The sequence below is a fragment of the Terrapene carolina genome, unplaced genomic scaffold (assembly GCF_002925995.2).
Source record: "Terrapene carolina triunguis isolate 2854851 unplaced genomic scaffold, T_m_triunguis-2.0 Scaffold715, whole genome shotgun sequence".
Lineage (NCBI taxonomy): Eukaryota > Metazoa > Chordata > Testudines > Emydidae > Terrapene > Terrapene triunguis.
Window position 1 is genome coordinate 1,449,048 of NW_020665066.1, and position 20,335 is coordinate 1,469,382.

At 41.1% G+C, this 20,335-nt stretch overlaps 2 protein-coding genes across 2 annotated transcripts in view; one reads left to right on the forward strand and one right to left on the reverse strand.

Moving 5' to 3' along the window:
• The window catches only part of LOC112106130 (L-lactate dehydrogenase A chain), a 14,639-nt gene extending 4,195 nt beyond the window's left edge, over window positions 1-10,444 (forward strand). The window contains exons 2-8 of the mRNA XM_026660142.2: window positions 2,296-2,430; window positions 3,612-3,729; window positions 6,650-6,823; window positions 7,395-7,568; window positions 8,552-8,669; window positions 9,262-9,385; window positions 9,622-10,444. Coding sequence (XP_026515927.1) covers window positions 2,305-2,430; window positions 3,612-3,729; window positions 6,650-6,823; window positions 7,395-7,568; window positions 8,552-8,669; window positions 9,262-9,385; window positions 9,622-9,786 — 999 coding nt within the window. The 5' untranslated portion in view covers window positions 2,296-2,304 and the 3' untranslated portion in view covers window positions 9,787-10,444. The remainder of the gene's footprint in view (window positions 1-2,295; window positions 2,431-3,611; window positions 3,730-6,649; window positions 6,824-7,394; window positions 7,569-8,551; window positions 8,670-9,261; window positions 9,386-9,621) is intronic.
• Window positions 10,445-12,603: 2,159 nt separating this feature from the next.
• Window positions 12,604-20,335, reverse strand: part of TSG101 (tumor susceptibility 101) — a 53,476-nt gene continuing 45,744 nt past the window's right edge. Inside the window, exons 9-10 of the mRNA XM_024199207.1 lie at window positions 15,944-16,183; window positions 12,604-12,929 (exon numbers count right to left, since the gene is read on the reverse strand). Coding sequence (XP_024054975.1) covers window positions 12,840-12,929; window positions 15,944-16,183 — 330 coding nt within the window. The 3' untranslated portion in view covers window positions 12,604-12,839. The remainder of the gene's footprint in view (window positions 12,930-15,943; window positions 16,184-20,335) is intronic.

The following is a 20,335-nucleotide window of genomic DNA, read 5'->3' on the forward strand; positions in this document are numbered from 1 at the left end:
CCTAGCTACTGAATCCCTTCATCCACAGGACAAACAGAGCCGTAGCACCTCTCAGTGCTGACCCTGAGGGACATGCTGGAGCTGGGGCAGGGCCGGCTCTGGCTTTTTGGCCGCCCCAAGCAAAAACAAAAAGGTGGGGGGCGGCCAGAACGGCAAAGCAAAAAAAAACCTGCGGCGGGGCGGCCGGGGCGCGGGTGCAGGGGGACTGGCGGGGGGGAGAGGGAGCGGGCAGGAGAGAGAGAGACGGGGGCGGCCAGGGCTATAGCAGGGGCGCTGCCACGCGGCCCCTCCCGCTGCGCCACCTCCTGCCGCGAGGGCGCTCTGGTTCTCCGTGCCGCTGCCCCCTACAGGGCGGCCAGAGCAGAACAAAAAAAAAGCGCCCTAGGATTGGGCGGAATGCTGCCTCGAACAATCTGCTGCCCCAAGCACCAGCTTGCTCAGCTCGTGCCTGGAGCCGGCCCTGAGCAGGGGGTTCATTGTTCTGGCCCGTTCTGTGTCCTGTCTTTGAGGGATGATAGTGGCTTTGTACGGCTCGTCAGAAGAAGCGGCACATGTCTCTCAGATATCCATGAATAAACATGGGGGAGGGGAACACTTTCAAAAGCTTGTAGGTCACTTAAATGCTTTTGAAAAGGTTGCCCTATATGTTACTGCTTATGTCAGTGGAATTTGAAATTGTGTCCTAAGCCTCTTCTAGACTGAGTTCCCACATCCCAGCCGAAGATATCCCCCATAGCCTTAAACTACTAGCAAGTTGCCGGATTGGATTAAAAGTAATGGTAAACATTAAGGTTGTTTTCCAATGGGGATGTTTTACACACTTAAATAAAGGAACCAGCCCCCTAAGCTGTGGCTCAAATTAAGTAATATTTTAAAGACTTTCCCACCAAACAACTGACCATCTTTGTCAATCAAATGACATACGTGGACCATATAGTGCCAGGTACCTAACCAGCAGGTATGTGACTGAAGAACTGGATATATTACTAATGGCATATTTAAAACTCTGTTCATGAATATTCATGCTGCCTCACCAGACCCTAACTCCTATCTCCCTTGTGGTGCAACATGCAGCTGAAATAGTTATGAATGCAGAAGCCGTAGGGAAACTATTCTGCTTGTACAGCCAGAGGTGCAGTGTATTCCTCGTGTAAGAATATTCTACCCAGGGGACAAAAATTAACTGGCTCATTAATGAAAATTCCTCAAATGCACCTTAAAACAAATTAACAAGAGAATTTAGGGAGTCTGGTCACCCACTCCCACTTAAATGACTGGGAAGTCTGAAGTGAGCTTGAAGAGGTCTTTCCTGCTCATATCCTAGAACTTAAGATACGGAAAGGCCCTAGTAGGTCATTTAGGCTATGTCTACACTACAGCAGCTGCACCGATGCAACTGTGCCACTGGAGCACTTCTGGTTAAGACGCCCTAAGCTGCTGGGAGAGAGCGCTCCTGTCAGCTTAACTCCTTCCTTCACAAGCAGCTGTAGCTATGGCTGCAGGAGAACCTCTCCCACCGATGTAATGCTGTCCCGACCGGCGCTTAGGTCGGTATACTTGCATTATTCACACCCCTGAGTGCTGTAAGTTACACCAAAGTAATTTCTAGTGTAGACCTAGCCGGAGTCTAGCTCTAGTACTATGCCTGATCTACACTAGACAATTAGGTCAGCATAACTACGTTGCTCACGGGTGGGAAAAATCCAGGAGTGGCATAGTTAAGAACTCTTCTGTCAACCTAGCTACTGTCTCCTGGGGAGGTGGATTACCTACACCCTCCCATCTGCATAGGTAGTGGCTACACAGACTTGCTATTGCCACACAGCTGCAGTGGCACAGATGTAGCATTTTAAGTGAAGACCAGCCCCTTGCTGCTGGTGCAGTAGAATACCCGTTGCCAGACAGTGCTGTATTCTGAAACCCAGAGACGTGACTTTATTTAACTAAAAATTCTTCTATCCTAATAGTGGAACACGTTACTGGAGCGCTACACCAACTGTATAATCATTGCTTATAACACCTTATTGGGGCAAATCCTAATCAGCTTGCTTTGTATATTTAAATCAATTTATAGTTATTCGTGACCCACAGGTTCTCAACGGGAATGTACACTTTGGGCCTCTCTCTTGCAAGCGGCATCACCAACTGTCTTAGTTATGTGGTCACTCCTAACTTCCTTGCTTGTGCTACATCTAGTAACAGGGTCCATGATTATATGCACATTGAGTTCACTTCAAAGCTACAGTAATAACTCATATGCTTAGAGAAATTACATGACACTTCAATTGTTTTCAGCACTACAAGATGTCTGTTAAGGAACTTCTCATTCAAAACGTTCACAAAGAGGAGCACAGTCATGCCCACAACAAGATCACTGTGGTTGGGGTTGGCGCAGTCGGCATGGCTTGTGCAATCAGCATCCTGATGAAGGTGAGTGTCAAGGTTTACCCATCCTCCATCTGGGACCAAAGAAAGCTGTGGAGAATAGCTAGAACTATTAATTTATCCGGCTGTTTTTTGCACCTTGTAAATGCCAATTGGAATATAGGTATTCACTCATCTTTGCTATACATGAGCTAACAAATAACATTTACTATTAGAATGTTTCCCCAACAATTGCCAGTTTTCTGACTTTCATGTACAGAACCCATATTTCTGATCTAATTGGGACTGAGGCCAGATCGGATAATGAAAAAATATATGGAGAATAGGAAAGTGTGAGGCTGCAGTGCCGTCTAGTGGCCACAAAGATCACCCACTTCTGAACCTGTGCGTGCTGATTGTTTGGTTAATACAGAGCCAGATAATGGAAGGTCTGATAAATGGGGTTCTACTGAAATTATCCACCCTGGCCAGATAACTAGAATAAGTTACAGAATAGAATATATCTGGATTCCAAACCTTTATTTGTACTGCTAGAATGCCTAAAGCTGTTTGGCTTTAAACAAGGAGAAAATTGAGCTGGTGAATTGTTTATTCCACTGTGTACTGGAAGTAATTCCAGCTTAGATATGAGAAATGCTGGACTGAATGTAAATGTATGTATTGCACGGAGTATGCAATGTCATTTCTAGAAAGTAATCTTTTCCTGGAACTTTTGGGGGTGGGGGACTGTGGTCTGTTCTAAATCTGAACTGCATTCTCCACACTGAATTACCAAACCATTTATTGATCATACCATGGATTACACCATGCTTGCTTTTCATTATTGTAATGTAGTCATTGTTTATAAACCGCTAGCTGTTGGAATATGCTTCATAAGCCATTTGTCTTGTTCAGGTTAACATGCACAGAAACATGTGCACTCCACAGTCTAGTGACACACTGTGAGGTGCAGTACAGATAAGAAAATTACTGCAAGTTTCAATACTTCTTCTCGCCCCCCCCCCCCCCCCAAAAAAAGCTAGCACATTGATAGAAGTTCCAGCTAACTAAAATATTTGGTTTAGAATGAGTTTTCTGATCCTAACCAGCAACAGTTGGCTAACTACACTTAATTTATGCTGTTGCCATCTTTCTGAAGTCTGACTTCACAGATTACAGTGAAACATTTTAATTCAGAAACCCAGCACACTGACTTGGTCTTTAATTGTGCTTCTGGCCTCCTGTAGGATTTGGCTGACGAACTTGCCCTTGTTGATGTCATAGAGGACAAGCTGAGAGGAGAGATGCTGGATCTCCAGCATGGCAGTCTCTTTCTTAGAACACCAAAAATTGTCTCTGGCAAAGGTTAGTGTGTTGGGGGTTTATTTTTTAAATAGTTTCTAAATGGAAACCATCACTTCAGATACACAGTTGCTTATCCAAGTGTTACTCTATCTTTTAGTCCTAGTATTGAACAGCAAGTGTTAATCTGTTTCTGTTCATACAGAACATAAGAATGGCCATATTGGGTCAGACCAGAAGTGTCAGCTGCTTTAGAGGGAATAAGCAGAATAGGGCAACTTCAAGTGATTCTCACCCAGTCCCAGGCCTGGTCTACACTACGATTTTAATTCGGATTTAGCTGCGTTAATCCGAATTAATCCTTAACCCGTCCACACAACGGAGCCAGTTACTTCGAATTAAAGGGCACTTAAAATCGATTTCTGTACTCCACCCCGACGAGCGGAGTAGCACCAAAATCGATTTTGTTAATTTGAATTAGGGGTAGTGTGGCCGCACACCACCGAATTAATGTGGTTAAAAACCGAATTAATGTGCTTAGTGTGGCCGCGCACAATCGAATTTATACAATCTGTTTCCCAAATTCGAATTATCTAAATTCGAATTAATCTCGTAGTGTAGACGTACCCCCAGTTTCTGGCAGCTGAAGGCTTAGGCACACCCAGAGAATGGGATGGTATCCCTAACCATCTTGGCTAATAGCCTCCAACGGACCTATCCTCCATTAACTTATCTAGTTCTTTTTTTAACCTAATTATATTTTGGCCTTCAACATTCCATGACAACAAGTTCAAGAGGTTGACTCTGCATTGTGTGAAGTACTTTATGGATGTTAACGTGCTGCTTATTAATTAGGAAACAGGGCACAAACTCCAGATTGGTGAAATCTAAGTATAGCACTCACAACCAATCAAGTGTAAACTCCTCCAGCACCAGAACAGCCTAAACATGGAGTCTCCATTGAAGACCAGCCTTTCACACTAATTAATACACCTCTCCTGTCTGGTGACTTAGAGGCTCACAATACAACCACTCAAATATTACCTTACAATATGGACTACAGATGTTAATGCATGCAGCAACTCCCACCCATTTAATAAAGGCTAAACAAACACATTCTTGTAATTCTAATACCTATTGTAACCACACTGGTGAGCCAGATTGATTCCAGCTATGCATTTGTCAGTATTCTGTTGACATGGGGACCTTGACACAAGTTAGCACCCGGTCTTCCAGCATCTCTCTCACCAGTCATGATTTTATAAACCTCTATCGTATTCCCCTGCCCTTACTTGTCTCTCTTCTTAATTTCTCCTCATAGGCAAGTTGTTCCATATCACTGATTGATTTGTTGCCCTTCACTGTAGCTTTTTGGGGGGAGGGGGGAGAAATGGTTCATAGCTGCCAAATTTGAATTTGTAACTTCTCCTTAAAGCTTGTGGAGGTGAACACTCCTGTGTTCTGGAATTGGCCACTGGGGCTAGAACTTATGTTAAGAACCTTTTTATTTAATAAAAAAAAAAGTGTTTCAGCTTACCTGTATGATTCTCCTAGATCACTTGTCTCTGCAGCTGGCTAATCACAACCATGATTTGTGTTCTTGTCTACCACTCCTATTGGCTATAAACAGCTCAGAGCATGCCAGTTTAAATTTCACAGTAGCTAGTGACTATGGCAAGTGTTAGTGCATAGTTTACTTATTTCTCAGCCAAGGAGTAATTCCTTCATCCATAGGTAGTCCCTATCAGAACAGAGGCACTTTTTTTTTTTTTAAATTGTAAGACGTCATCCCATACTGACACGAGCCAGAGACGCATGCAAGACCACTACCTAGACTTCAGCTATTGTCCAGATAGGCTTCTCTCTAGGGCTACCATGAGCAGCAGTGCACCCAGTATATTTCCTTTAAAGAAAACACACATTCCATGGGATGTAACATTTGAGTCTTTCCAACAGGGCTTTCTTCTCCCTCCTTACATTGTTGGAGTCTCCAGTTACAGCTGACATGAGTCCTTGTTTCAGTGAGTGCTCTTGGGTGAATGTAAGCCAATTAAGGGAGCTGCAGACGTGGCCATATGTTTTTGCCACAGCCTGCTTTCTTCACTTGTGCTTCTTTAGCTTTTTGTGTATTGCTATTCTCAATGGCTTTTAACCAGAGACCAACAGGTCTGTCACTATCCTGATCTATCCGCAGCAGCTTCCCATGTGTTAGGGTTGATTTGAACAGCTGTTAGAGAAGCTTTGGGAGTGTTTTAATATTTTTGTTGGCCTCCCAGTGTACATGCTCCCATTTTCAACCATCCATAAAACGTGGCTGTGAGTTGTGTATCATCTGTCTGTATGAGGTGACCTGCCAAGCGAAGTTGTACATGTATTATCAGGGATTCAATGCTAGTCATTTAGCACTGGTCCAGGACCTTGTTTGGTATCTCATCTGCCCATTTGATGTTACATGGGAGAGACAGACAGAGCATGTGAAAATGCTGTAGTTGCTTCAAGTGTCTGCTACAGTGTGTCCATGTCTCATAGCTGTAGAGAAGAGTGCTCAACACCCTCCGCACTCCAATGAAGAGCTAGTCAGAAGTGGTTAGGGCACTAGCCTGAGGCTCAGGAGACCTGTGTTCAATTCTCTGCTCTGCCCCAGACATCCTGTGACCTTGGACAAGGCCCTTAGTCTCTCTCTGCCATCTGTAGCATGGGTATAATGGTGCTTCCCTATCTCACAGGAGTGTTGTGTTGATACATACTCATTTATCCCCCCATTACTATAGTATCAGAGAAACTTGTGCAGCAACAAATTGAAGCTGATGTAATTATCTCTGCTTAGCAGAAGATAACTGATTATCAGGAGAGCACTATATTCCACTAACTATGGCCTCTCAGCACCTTCAGACTTGTGAGCTCTAACTTGAGGATGGTAGTTCAGAACAAGTCTAGAGTTCCTATCTGTGGAAAGAATTAATGTTTGACACTTTCTTTGTAGACTACAGCGTGACTGCACACTCCAAGCTGGTTATCATCACAGCTGGTGCACGCCAGCAAGAAGGAGAAAGTCGTCTTAACTTGGTCCAGCGCAACGTGAACATCTTCAAATTCATCATTCCCAATGTTGTCAAGTACAGCCCTAACTGCACGCTGCTTGTCGTATCAAATCCAGGTCAGGCTTGTTAGGACTGCTTAATAAAACCCTCTCGGTTCCCTGGCTCTTATGGAATAGGGAAGCATGTTTCAGAGAGGGGAAAACTGATATAGTTTACTGGGCTGGGGATTTGAGACCACTTGCCTCAAGTTCCCAGTTCGGCCCAGAACTTAGGAAGAGGATGATGCAGTGACCTTCCCCCGCCCTCCCCCAATCTTCACATTGCCTATTTGAGAATTAAGCCTCACCCTCCAGTTTAAACTTGCCTGTAACTGCTTCTGTAAAGCTCTTGAAGCAGGACTGTGTGTAATGGAGGCTGACATTTCTTTTAGATCAATGAGTGTAATTTAAGCCTCTGTCATGCAGCTAAAAAGGTGGTTTTGCTAATAAACAACTAGATATATATTGGGAAGGTGTATCTCAGTTCTGTGCTCTATTCAGCATATTTAGAGTAAAAAACAAAACCTCCACTTGCAGATAGAACCCTCACAAGAATCAGTTGGAATAAACTGTTTGTCAAACAAGGCATTGGAATTTTTCATTAGTCTTTCATCACATCCTTTTACTAACCTGGCTATTGTATTAATAGTTGATATTTTGACCTACGTGGCCTGGAAGATCAGTGGCTTTCCTAAACACCGTGTTATTGGTAGCGGCTGCAATCTGGATTCTGCCCGTTTCCGCTACCTCATGGGAGAAAAACTGGGCATCCATTCTCTAAGCTGCCATGGGTGGATAATTGGAGAGCATGGAGATTCTAGTGGTACGTATGAAGCCCTACTTATCTTTAGCCTTATTCTATTAGTGGGTTTTTTTTTAAATAAATCACAAATTGTGTAGTAGGGGCTCAAGACTAAAACTCTACTAAGTTCCCAGGAAACACCAATATTCCATTTTTTGCAAAGAATTGCTCATTCAGACCTTCACATGAGGCAATTTAAGGAAACAAGCATTGCCTTCCTTAACTTAGCTGTGGAATGTAGTAACAGTAGATGATCTATATTTGACTTGGCCTGTTCTGTTAGAAAAGGTCATTACTGTAACCCAAGAAGGGCCAAAACCTGCAGACTAAATTCTCCCCAGAAGTCTCCAGCAGGGAGCTGAAGGAGTGGGAGGGTGAAGCTCTTCCTTGCAAGGGACTATTGAAAAATGCTGCTGTTGTCAGACCGGCACTAGACTCAGTGACTGGGATTAAAATCAAGTCTTCACGTATTTTTGGCCTCTCTCTCAAAACCTACGTTGAAGAACTTCAGTGCAGGTCTGGACCAGGAGTACCTAGGAGTATTGTTTTTGTTCAACACACCTTCGTGATTGTTGAAACAGCATTGTCTGGGAAGGGGAGACTTCAAAATTCCTTTCCCTTCTCACCTCCCCAACCCCTCATTAAACTATCTAAATAGTCCCTTATTGTCAATTCATTCCTTGACCAATAAAAAACCCAAACTGACCACCTTTAACCTTGAGATGCCAAATGTAAAGAAACAGGCTCAGACACTCAAACAGGACTAGGTTCATAAGACTTATTTTAATCCTGTAAGATATACAAACCTTAATTTTAACATTTTTAAAAAAGGAAATTCATACATCCAAGCTGCAATGGCACTTGTATGGCAACAGATTCACTCTACCAAGTGCTACGCTAATTGTCCATTTATATTTGGGTAGAGTGAAATTAGGATTTGTCTGGTGGATTGATAACTGCTCTATACTGTGAAGTAACTCGTTAATTTTGTGTATTTATCTTAGTACCTGTCTGGAGTGGAGTTAATGTTGCTGGTGTCTCCCTGAAGGCTCTGTACCCTGACCTAGGAACTGATGCAGACAAAGAGCATTGGAAAGAGGTCCACAAACAGGTGGTGGACAGGTAAAGAGCAGTTTTACACTAGAACAAGTTGCTTTACTCTTAAATGGCACAGAATTATAGTATATAATGTCAAATGGAGCAAATATGTTGTCTCTAACCAGCTGTGCTCAGTTATGGTATAAGTATCTGCTGCAGTATCAGCATAACAGTAACAAATGTGAAGATACGGAAATGATACAACTTAAAATAGGGATGCCTTGGTGGCTAACATTCACCAGTCTAATGGAGAAAACATGTTAATGATCTCTGGTGAGCTGCAATCTTGTATGCCCACGAACTCTTACATAGATGGGAGTAATAATGAACCTCTAATTTTTTTTCAGTGCAGAGAACCCAATACTTTAAATCTGGTTAATAGGTACCTTGGTGCTTGACTGATGTTAAACAAAATGGGTGGAATTTTCAGAAGTGCTTAATCCTGTAGAGGGGCACAAGTCCTGCTGAAAGTCAGTGGGACCGGTGCGGTTGAGTTAGGTGATTTTTTTTTTAAATCATATCCATTGTCTTAAGATTTCATAATCCAAGTTATAACAAACTTCAGTTTAACCATTTTGTTTTTAGAAAATGTAAAGCAAGTTCTTTACCTTTGCAGTGCCTATGAGGTGATCAAGTTGAAGGGATACACATCATGGGCTATTGGTCTCTCTGTGGCAGATCTAGCTGAAACTATTATGAAGAACCTAAAGAGGGTGCACCCAATTTCTACTATGGTTAAGGTAAGCAGCAGCTTGTTAAAATAGAGAAACTTCCACCATTCTTGTGTTGAGGTAAACTAATTTACAGTTGTACATATTAATATCCAGAGCTGCCTAATTTCCTGTGAAATTTGGTTAACAGTTGAGACCACTGGCTTAAAGGAAGTAGTAACCTGATGGGCTAATACTTGAAAACAAAGTAAACCAAGGTTGTAAAAACTATGTAATCTAGTAATATCCTTCTGTTTCCTTTTCAGGGCATGTATGGAATACATGATGATGTCTTCCTAAGTGTTCCGTGTGTGTTGGGATATAGTGGCATTACAGATGTAGTAAAGATGACTCTGAAGAGTGAGGAGGAAGAGAAGCTACGGAAGAGTGCAGATACACTTTGGGGAATCCAGAAGGAACTGCAGTTTTAATTCTTCTGTCCTAGCACTTCACTATACAACAGTATAGGGGATTTGTCTGTTGCACTTCAAGTAGATCAAGTCCTTTGATGCAGGTTACTGACTAGAAACATGTAAAGCTAAAATCTATGAACAACTCAGTTTCCTGAAATTAGAGTAGGAAACTGTTCTGTGGCTTTTCCTATTCACCAAAACCAGTATTTGTAGCCAGAGGTGGATCACAACCTAGTCATTTACAGTTAAGTGGTGTAAAGTAGATCTAGCACTCCTTGTAAAACACTGCCTAGCAAAATCCTCTGCCGTTCTCAGCTTCATGTCAGTTCAGAAGAATATAATTGGTTTCACAACTGTGTAATAAATGTAGACACCAACCTATTTCTTGTATTACAAAAGATGGGGGGAGGGGGAGGAGGGGCAAACCAACTCTGACCAACTTTCTGATTGATAGATTAAAGATCTCAACTTGCTGCAGGTCCAAATGTATTTTCTTAACTGCTTTGGAATCTCTGTGCATACCTTTTCTGGATAACTTAATTTTTGTGTACTATACTGGAATAGCTGTAAATCTGGTTCCTAGAAATGTAAAAACCAGGACTTCTGTATACAAGTAAAGGCCACTGCAAGCATTCAACTGTACCAGCCCTAACACCAAATAAACCATGAACTGCTACTTCTGTTTCCTTGTCTAATTTTACTTTAGGGCTCAAACATGGCTTTTGTAAAGGGAATGGATCACACAGAGTTGTCCCTTTAAAACATGGTACTAGCCCCTTTCAGAGGCAGGATACTGGGCAAGATTTAAGTCAGCCTGATACAGAGAGGAGTACACCTCCAAAAAAGCTTGATATTTAAATCCAGCTTATCAGTATGAACACGTCCTCTCTGTTTCTATAGCCCCATTATCTCAAACCTTAGCTAGTTAACATTCAGTTAAGGGGGGGGGGGGTTCTTTTTTACTAACTCATTAGTTAGTAAAATATAAAAACATAAAAAATCCCAGTAAATAGCTGAGCAGAGACTACAGGGGCTCAGTACTCTTGAATAGCATGTTTTTTATATTTTGACATGTAAAATATGAATTTAGTAGCTGAACTTTTGGCACTTGAGGTTAAGACTAAAACACACAAAATACTTCAAGTTTTAGCTTAATAGCAAGGATGCACTTCAAAAATAAACCAATGCAAACTACATTCCAAAAGAAAAACAAGGGGATTTTTTCCTTATCTGAAAAACTGAACTGAGACTAACGCTGCAATCTGTGTTAATGGGATCCATCCACAGGTGGTTGACAGGCAAATGAATCAGAACAAAGGTATGCCATAATAGGAGTCTCTGCTGCTAGTGCATACATAGCAGGCTAGCAGCTTCCCTAAAACTTAATGCACTAATAGAAGCATTTAACAAACCATACAGACCAGCAATAAGAGTGGGGGAATGGATTACTATAGATACTCACTGAAAACCTTATTAAAGGGAGGGAGGAAAAGTCACCTTTTTTTGTAGGGAATACCTCCAAGTACTCTAATAAGGGCCCTACATTCTACCCTGTTTCCCCGAAAATAAGACAGTGTCTTATATTAATTTTTGCTCCCAAAGATGCGCTAGGTCTTATTTTCAGGGGAGGTCTTACTTTCGGGGAAACAGGGTGTAACAAGCTGACTTTAGTCAAGATGTATCTTCCTTCCTCCTCAAGAAAAAATAAATTGGATTAGTGAGTTACAGCCCTTGGACTGTAATTTAAAGAAACAGACCACAAGTGCAGGATCCTTTGTCCCACTTTAGAGCCAGAAAGAAAGTAGGGAGGTATACACAGCTCCTGATCAATGTGAAAGCTGGTCATGTTTCTCAGGACCAGTTAGTTGGAGGAAAAATAATTACTGGAGATTTGGGAAGGGGTCAGGGAGAAAGCAGTTTCTTATACTTATCTGACAGTAAAAAAACCTCAGCCAAAACTGCCATCTTGAATAAAAGAAAACCTAAAGGACTAGTGGCTGTAGATCCAACTCCAGAATAAGTAGCTCATGTCATCTGCATTAAACTCCTCATGGAGGTGTCTTCAGAGTCAGACTCCAATAAGGATGAGGCAATTTCCCTTCATCAGACTCTTTTGGGAGATACACATGGATTTCTTTGGCCTCTTACAAGAGGAAGGTTATTTCATTTAGCATAAAAACAGGGCAGTTTGCTTAGGGAAGTGAGAGTGCTCCTTGTTTTGGGCCCTTTAGAGTATATGACCTCTGCACTTCATCTGAATGAGAAAAGGACAGGGAAAATTTGGTTTCCATGAAGAATTTGTTGAGGTAGCCCACACCAGCCCTAATCTAAGGAAGTAAAGCTAATTAGTCACCTGGGTAAAGAGCAGGATCCATTAGTGTTGATTATAGAAAGCAATTTGCAGCATAAACAATTTAAAGGAAATAGATTTGTTTCAAGCTTCCATGAGGTGATTATGAGTAAAAGCGTTCTGTATCTCAGCATAAGTTTTAAGGTTAATGTTCCCTATTTTGTCTAGCTGTTTTTACAAACTGCAAGACTACCAGTGAGTGATATTTGATTGCAATATCTAGATAGAATGGGAGAAAAAATCACCACAGTTTTTGCTATGGGCATCCTGCTCTTTCATTAGTTTATAATAAACTTTAAAATGACATAACAGCCATACTTAAAGCAACTGTGTTTATTCTTCCTAGTTCTGGACATCAAAGAAAAGATGTTTCCAGGTCTCAGCAATGTATTTTTGTTAGTGAAATAAAAAGTTGCACAAACTAGGAAGATGTATCTGTTTGCAAAGGAAGTATATATTCTACATAAAAACATAAGAAGAAAAAAAACTATGCAACAGGTTTTATTTAGCATTAATCCACCAAAACAAAAAAGGTTACAGGGAATAGAAAGTGCATTAATAAAAGCTAGTCTTTACCAAAAAGAAAAAGAAAATATATTATTAATTCAAAATATCTTACACTTGAATGACGTAATAACTTATTCTGGGCACCTACTGATTAAAAGAAAGAGAGAGTGACTGTTTCATAAGAAGCCCTACTTCCCAGTTAAAGTCTGAGAGGTCAGTACAGATCACTGAGTCCAGCAGTCTTTCTTGCCTTCTGCATTAGCGCCCTCAGCTGGAATTGCTTGCGCGACAGAAGACGTACATGCTGGGGAAAGAGAAGATACAATTTAGTGTAGCCATCAACTTTATGGCCTTCATTACAATCAGAGATTATCTGCAATCCAAAATACTTTGGATAATCTGAGAGCCAAATGTGATGTTTATTTTTGGAAATGAATATTTAGACTTTCAGGGCCAAATCCTGATTTGAGTAAACACAGAGTAAGGACCTCAAGATATGTCCCAGAGTAAAATACTTTACACTTTCTGCAAACTGCAACACATAGCACTTTATTTGCTAAGAAATAGCAATGAACTATCAAATATTATCATTCACTATGGTTTATTTTTAGTGAATTAAGTATCTGGTAAAAATGTATTCAGATGTATGGAGAGTGTCAGAGAAAAACAGAGTTCTCACTCTCTTTGGTTGAGTGCAGCAAAGTCAGATACTTTATTCTCAAGCAATTGCGTAGAGGGAGAGAGTGCACTAGGACACAGGGTTTCCCCCTCCTAGGCAGGTCTCTCTCCAGGTAAACAATTACAGTAAGCATTTATACCTTTTGTTACATACAATAATGAGCAACAGCTGCATTTTGTTTATACATAGGTCATCCTGATATCTTATTTTCACATCTATTTAGACTCTAGTCTACATTCCATACTTATCTACACAAGGTCACAGGAACTTCTCACACAGTTCTTTCCCATTCGCCTCACACAATCCTCGCTTCTACAAATCTCGCATTATTAGGCTAACAGCTAGCCCGACTCTTGCTCACAGAAGACACTGTTTGCATTGAAATCCCCCCAAATTCCTGTCAGTTCTTGCTCTACTTCCACAAGAGTATAACAAATTAAATTGAATCACTGGAGATCATCATTGTGCCTCCCATGAGACAATACTTGTCTGAAGCTGGGGTGAAGACCACACTGGTGAGTGCAACAGCCAAGCTGCTGTCTCCATAGATGGGATGCTAAAGATGAATCCCAGATTTGAAGTCTCAGCCCAAATTGGAATGTCAGTGAACTTCTATTATTAGAAAAAAGAACCAATAGTATTTATTTCCTGACTGATTGCCTAGGTGCAGACTACTAGACTTTTGAGTCCCTTAGGCATTGTATTTGAGAAATATAAAAGGAGTATTAACTAAGATGGGTACACAACAATTAGCTTTAAAAGTTAAATAGTTTTATTGAATCAGTTTAATTTTAATACTTTGTTTCAAAATCACTGGATTTATTCACCTGCAAAATAAAGGTGGGGTATCTTTTTGCCCACCCCATGGCATTTTTTATCCTGATCCTTAATTAAACATTTAGCCTATCAATTTCCCTTTAAATGCTTTGACCTATAAATTAAGACAAGACTATGATCAGCAACTCCAAACCCTCTGCTTTTCCTTCCTGGACCCCAAGACAGTCATTAAGTAGGTTGGCAAAATGCCTGGTTGCTCAGTTAACTGGTCAAAATCAAGTCACTCTCAATATCTGCTATATGCCTCCCATCTAATTAGAAGGATTTCTTATGCACAGGGCCAAAAGATGTTTGAAATACTTGTGAATTATCATTCCAAAAAGTTTGGATCAATATTTCCATGCTACCTGTTAGGTTATAAATGAAAACAGACTCATAGGGATGAGGCCTTTTATTGCACTAGCCATTAAAAAATATCTATACTACCATTCCATGCTGGAGATACGTTTTTTTAAAAGTGAATCAATGTGGTGTTAGCTACCTTTTTATGGAATGGAAAGCTGGTCAGATTTGTTACAATTCCTGTTTCTAAGTTGAGTGAAGGCTTAAAGGGATACCAAATGCAGAACACTACAATTTAGCGTGCCTTTACACCACTGGAAAGCAGAGAGATACTAAAAAAGAGAAATAACTTCAGTAAACTATTTCCTAGATTTAGGCTTCCCCAAGTATGCAACGGGTTCCACACAGGTGGACCCCTGCATCCTTCACAACTTCACCCCACCCTTCCTAACCTAGTAACTTACTGTGACATATATCACTTCCTTTGCTCTGCCAATGTCCCAAGCCCTTACTGCTCGTCTGTCAGCTTCTCCTGTAAAAAGCCTCCAGGCTTTCTCCCACATGCACCTTGTCTTCCTTCAAATGCCTCCCTTAAGACTCACCTCTGCTGTAATGCCTATAAAACCCAGCCTGATAACCACAGCTAAGCAGGTGACAAGCTGCGACTGTCCTCTTCCCCTTCTTTCCCTTTTCTATACCCCACCTATAAAAATAGATCACTGCCACATTGAGCTAATAAGCTATGTCAAATCTTCACCATACTCATAAATAAACAAATCCATAGGCAGGCAGTGGTAATGAGCAGTTTCTCTTTTATAGAAGTGGCTTCTGGGTATCTCTTTGTCTATCCATACATATGGTTTGTTTGCCTCAGAATCAGACAACCTCCAATAGCCAACTGAAGTCAATGCCTAAAACAGTGTTTTTCATTCTGTCCTCTTACTCATCTTTTAGTATCCGGCTATGTCTTGATCCAAAGCCACCCAAGCATTTGAAACTCTGCTTGGAATAGAAAAATCCGATGTAAGGAAGAAAAAGATGAACACGGTGGAGTATTAGGCTATGGGAAATGAGTTGGTGGTCTGCGTCCATTTCTGTATCCACACTACCACAAACTCTTAGTTAGCTGTTTCAGCAAAGGCACCAAGTCTAGAATGAGGGTGGAGACTGACTGAATAACTGCTTACCTTTACACTTAGTTTCTCCACAATCAGGGTGAAGGTACATTGATAAAGCAAGGTGGGCACACTGGCACTGCCACCATTACACCTGGCCTATTAACACAGGACTTAAGTCTACAATGCTGTTAACTAGGGACATTTCACAAGCACTGACATTCCTTTTAACAACTGAAGTTCTCTTTTTAAAAAAATGCAGACATTTTTAGACCTACTGGTTCCCCTTTGGCCAAAAAAGCCCAGCAACACAATCTCGGGACAGACACAGGAATTTTCAGTACCAAAACATTAGTCAAATACGTAACTTTCAATGCACATTCAAAAGTGTCTTGAGAAACCTACCTTTAGAAAGACATCTAGGTCAATAACCCCACGTCTCAATGCTTCTCCCAAGTAAAAGATGGTGTCTTCAATGGCATTTTCCTCTGCATATAAGTTCAGGATCTGTTTGTAAAGTGGTGCTGTTGGAATGATAACTTCATCTATGTCGTTATTTTCTGACTGATTTTCCATTTTCTCCAGTGCAGAACTAAGTTCTTCATCTTTTTTCTTCAGAAGTTCAATGTTCTTATCGACTTCAGCCTAAAAAAATATTTAAAATACTTGTTCTGTTAAAGTTCTTGAGATCCAGAGGACCTCTTACATTTTACTTTGATACACATTTGAAGAACTCTAGTTGGCTCAGTTTCTTGGCTCATTTGTATTAGGGTTTTACTCTGTAAATTCTACCACCACAGAGACTGGATATTTCCTCTAATTTAAAGCTGAATGCTTTTTTAAAATGTATAAATAGGAATAAGAGTGATGTACTTATTTTATACTATACTGGCTATGGTTATGCCACGATTCATTTGCCTGGTAGCAACCCCATAGTTAAGATTGTGTTTGTTTCGTACTTAAACAGGACAGAAATTCCTCCATTTTGCACTTTAATGATTGAATTTGGTTTACAATTTTAGCACAATAATCCTTCAGAGGGCAACTGAATTTTTCATATACTTTTAAAGTTTATAATAACTATTACAAAGAAAACACTGAAAAATGCTCCTTCCTTTCTGTAATTTTGTCCTGCTTTCCTCACTTTTTCTTAGGTCCCTCTAGTTAAAGAAGCAAAATCCCCACAAGTTTCAAAATAGGGATTACACATAGATCTGGGTAATATCTTGGAAATAAGATACTTTTGATCTTGTAAAGTTAACCCACAAAAATAGTTATCCCCCTTCATTCAAGATAACCTACAGTTAAGTTTTGCCAAGATTAGCCTATAATTGTCCAGTTCTAACAGCTTCTCCCATTCTCCAGTGCTGCAAGGCTCTCTTGCAGACTTATTGGCTCTGACTCAACACAGAGACCCCGTGGAGGCAAGATGGCAAGCAGGGGATGGGGAAGAGATGTAGTTCAGAAACCAAGATAGGATGAGCAAAAATGTGGGAGGCCAGAATGAGTGCTGCTTATGGAGACATAATGAGATATTAGCAAGTATGAGGACTAGTTTAACAGGGATATGTGGGCATGAGGGATGGAAGAGGCTTTTTGTTGTGGGGGGTGGGGGCTGTTGGCTTGAGGGTCCAGAGCTATGCAGAGAGACTGAGGTAGGGATGGAGTCCAGTGCCTCTATGCCATGACACTGGAGACTGAAGTGCTTCCCAGTGCTGTTGCCACAGCGCACCAAGGAGCTGAGACAGTGGCAAGGATTGGGAAGTGACTGTTTTTATGCTGAGGTACTGGCACATGAATGGCTCCTTCTGGTGCTGCTGCTGCCACAGCTTCCTAGTATACCAAGGCAGCAGTACCAGGAGGAGCCTCTGATGTGCAGAAGTCTCAATGCAGAGGTTCCAGGCCCCATCCCCCACCAGACTACTCTAATCCCCTCCCCTCCTGTTCAATCTCCCCGTGCACCATGGACGAGCGCCACAGGCAGTTGAAGGAAGGTGAGCAGCCACACACAGTGAGGGGCATAGTGTGAGTGAGGTTAAGAGCATAGGAACAGCCATACTTGGTCAGACCAATAGTCCATCTAGCCCAGTATCCTGTCTTCCAACAGTGGACAGTGCCTGGTGCTTCAGGGGGAATGAACAGCACAGGCAATTATCGAGTGATCCATCCCCCGTTGTCCACCCCCAGCTTCTGGCAGTCAAAGGCTAGGCGCACAAAGAGCGTATGGCTGCATTTCTGACCATCTTTGCAAATAGCCATTGATGGACCTATCCTTCATGAACTTATTGAATTCTTCTTTGACCCCACTTATACTTTTGGCCTTCACAACATCGCTGGCAATGAGTTCCACAATTGACTGTGCGTTGTGTGAAGAAAGACTTCCTTTGGTTTGTTTTAAACTTGCTGCCTATTCATTTCATTGGGTGGCCCCTGCTTCTTGTGTTATGTGAAGGAGTAAATAACACTTATTCACTTTCTCCACACCATTCATGATTTTATAGACTCCCCTTAGTTGTCACTTTTCCAAGCAGCAAAGTCCCAGTCTTTTTAATCTTTCCTCACATAGAAGCTGTTCCATACTCCTTATAATTTTTGTTGCCCATCTCTGTACCTTTTCCAATTCTAATGTATCTTTTTTGAGATGGGGCAACCAGAACTGTGTGCAATATTCCAGGTGTGGATGTACCATGGATTTTTATAGTGGCATTTTTCTGTCTTTTCTATCCCTTTCCTAATGGTTCTTAACATTGTTAGCTTTTTTGACTGCTGCCACACATTGAGCGGTGCCACTTCCCGCAGCTCCCATTGGCTGTGAACGGCAAACCGTGGACACTGGGAGCTGAGGGACTCCGTGCCTGCAGACGCTCCAAGTAAACAAAACGTCCCAACCCGCCAGCCGCTTACCCTGACGGGCCGGGAGCCAAAGTTTGCTGACCGCTGCTATATTTTAAAAGCTGGCATCACAAGAAATACTCAAAAGTTTTGCTAGAATTATTTTAATGTAATCTAACGAAAAACCTGTTATAATAACTGAACAAATATGTATTCACCTTCAAAATTACAGTCATTATTTAAAATCAGTAAATGGATATTTAAAACAAGTAACTTAGAACAATATGAGACTTTAAAAAGTCTTAAAATCCTTCAAAGTCTGAATCAGACTCTGATTCACCAAACAGTTCATTAAACTTGGCTTCAGTCACAGTTGCACCTGCATTGTCATCGTAGATGTCATCTTCAGATGTCGTCTTCAGAGTCAGATTCCTTCTCATTATCAGCCTCTGTTGTGTCATCATCAAATATGGCATCATCTTCTGACCCCTCGAGTGCATTGCTGATACAGCATTTCCTAAATGATTTTTCTACCATTTCCGAGGGAATGGACACCCACGCGTCCTTGATCCACTGGATTACCAGATTGATTTCGGGCTTTGTAAGATTCCCGCCTTTTGTCAACCTCACCATGCCTGAGCACATCCATTCAGACCATATTTTGCGTAGCCTATCTTTAAAGGGTTTGTTCAGGCAGACATCAAGCGGCTGTAGAACTGAAGTTAAGCCTCCAGGTATTACAGCCAAAGTAGTTTTCATATTTTTGGCCACATTTTTCACCTCATCCGTCTTGTGTACGCTGAACGTGTCCCAAACGAGCATAACAGGTTTCTTGAAAAGTGCTCCTGGTCTCTTGTTCCATACTTTTTCCAGCCATTCTATAGTCCCACTTTCATCCATCCAGCCCTTTTCGTGTGCACGTACAATGACACCAGCAGGAAATTTCATGTTTTTAGGCAAAGTTTTTCTTTTAAAAACAACAGGAGGGAGCTTTGATCCATTTGCCAAACACCATAAAATGGATTTTTTCATGGCCAGTGGTTTTAATTAAAACTGTTTTTTTCCATCAACACCAGTTACCGTTCTGTTGCTCAGGAGATCGAATGTCACAGGTGTTTCGTCCGTATTTCCTATTTGTGACAGTTCAAATGCATATTCCTTTCGATATTTTATAATAAACCTTTGGAAAGATTCGATTTTTTCTTCCAGATCTCTAGGCAGCTTTTGTGCTATCTTTGTTCGCTGACAAAGACAGAGACCATGACAGTTCATGAAGCAAGTACACCAATCCGCTGATGCAACAAACATTGACGGCTTTACTGACTTATATTTGTCGTCTTTCGACATTTGCAGAGCACGCAGACGAATTCCAGTTCTAGTGACAATGTACCCATTTTGTCTAAATTCAACAACCCAATTATTGAGATCTTTCTCTAGCTCAGGAAATGAAGCGCACCTCATTGGACATTTTTTCTTGCTTCCTGGCATGTCTTTTAGTGTTCTTTTATTTTTTTGCCATTCTCTTACTTGCTTCTCATTGATACAGAATTCACGAGCAGCGGCACAATTATTGTTTGCTTCTGCATATTCAACAACTTTAAGTTTGAATGCTGCATGATAAGAAGACCGTTCTCTTTTGATTTCACCGTTCATTTTAAATACTAGTATGAAAATAGATTATTATTATTATTATTATTGTAGTTATAGATTTTGTAGGACTTTATACAGGAATGTCACCTGCTTTATCACTGTCAAATTATTATTGTTCTTTGTTTATTTCAAAGCAGCCCTGTAGATTGGCATGTCTGTAGGGATAACAGGCTATTTCAATTTTATTAGAGAGTCCATCGATTCTGCATGTTATATTTTCATATTGGCTCGAGACCTATGAGGTCCACTTCAAGCCAATATAGTCCACTAAACAAAGCCTTTGCAACTTTAAAAGGCTGCAGTATTGACATCAAT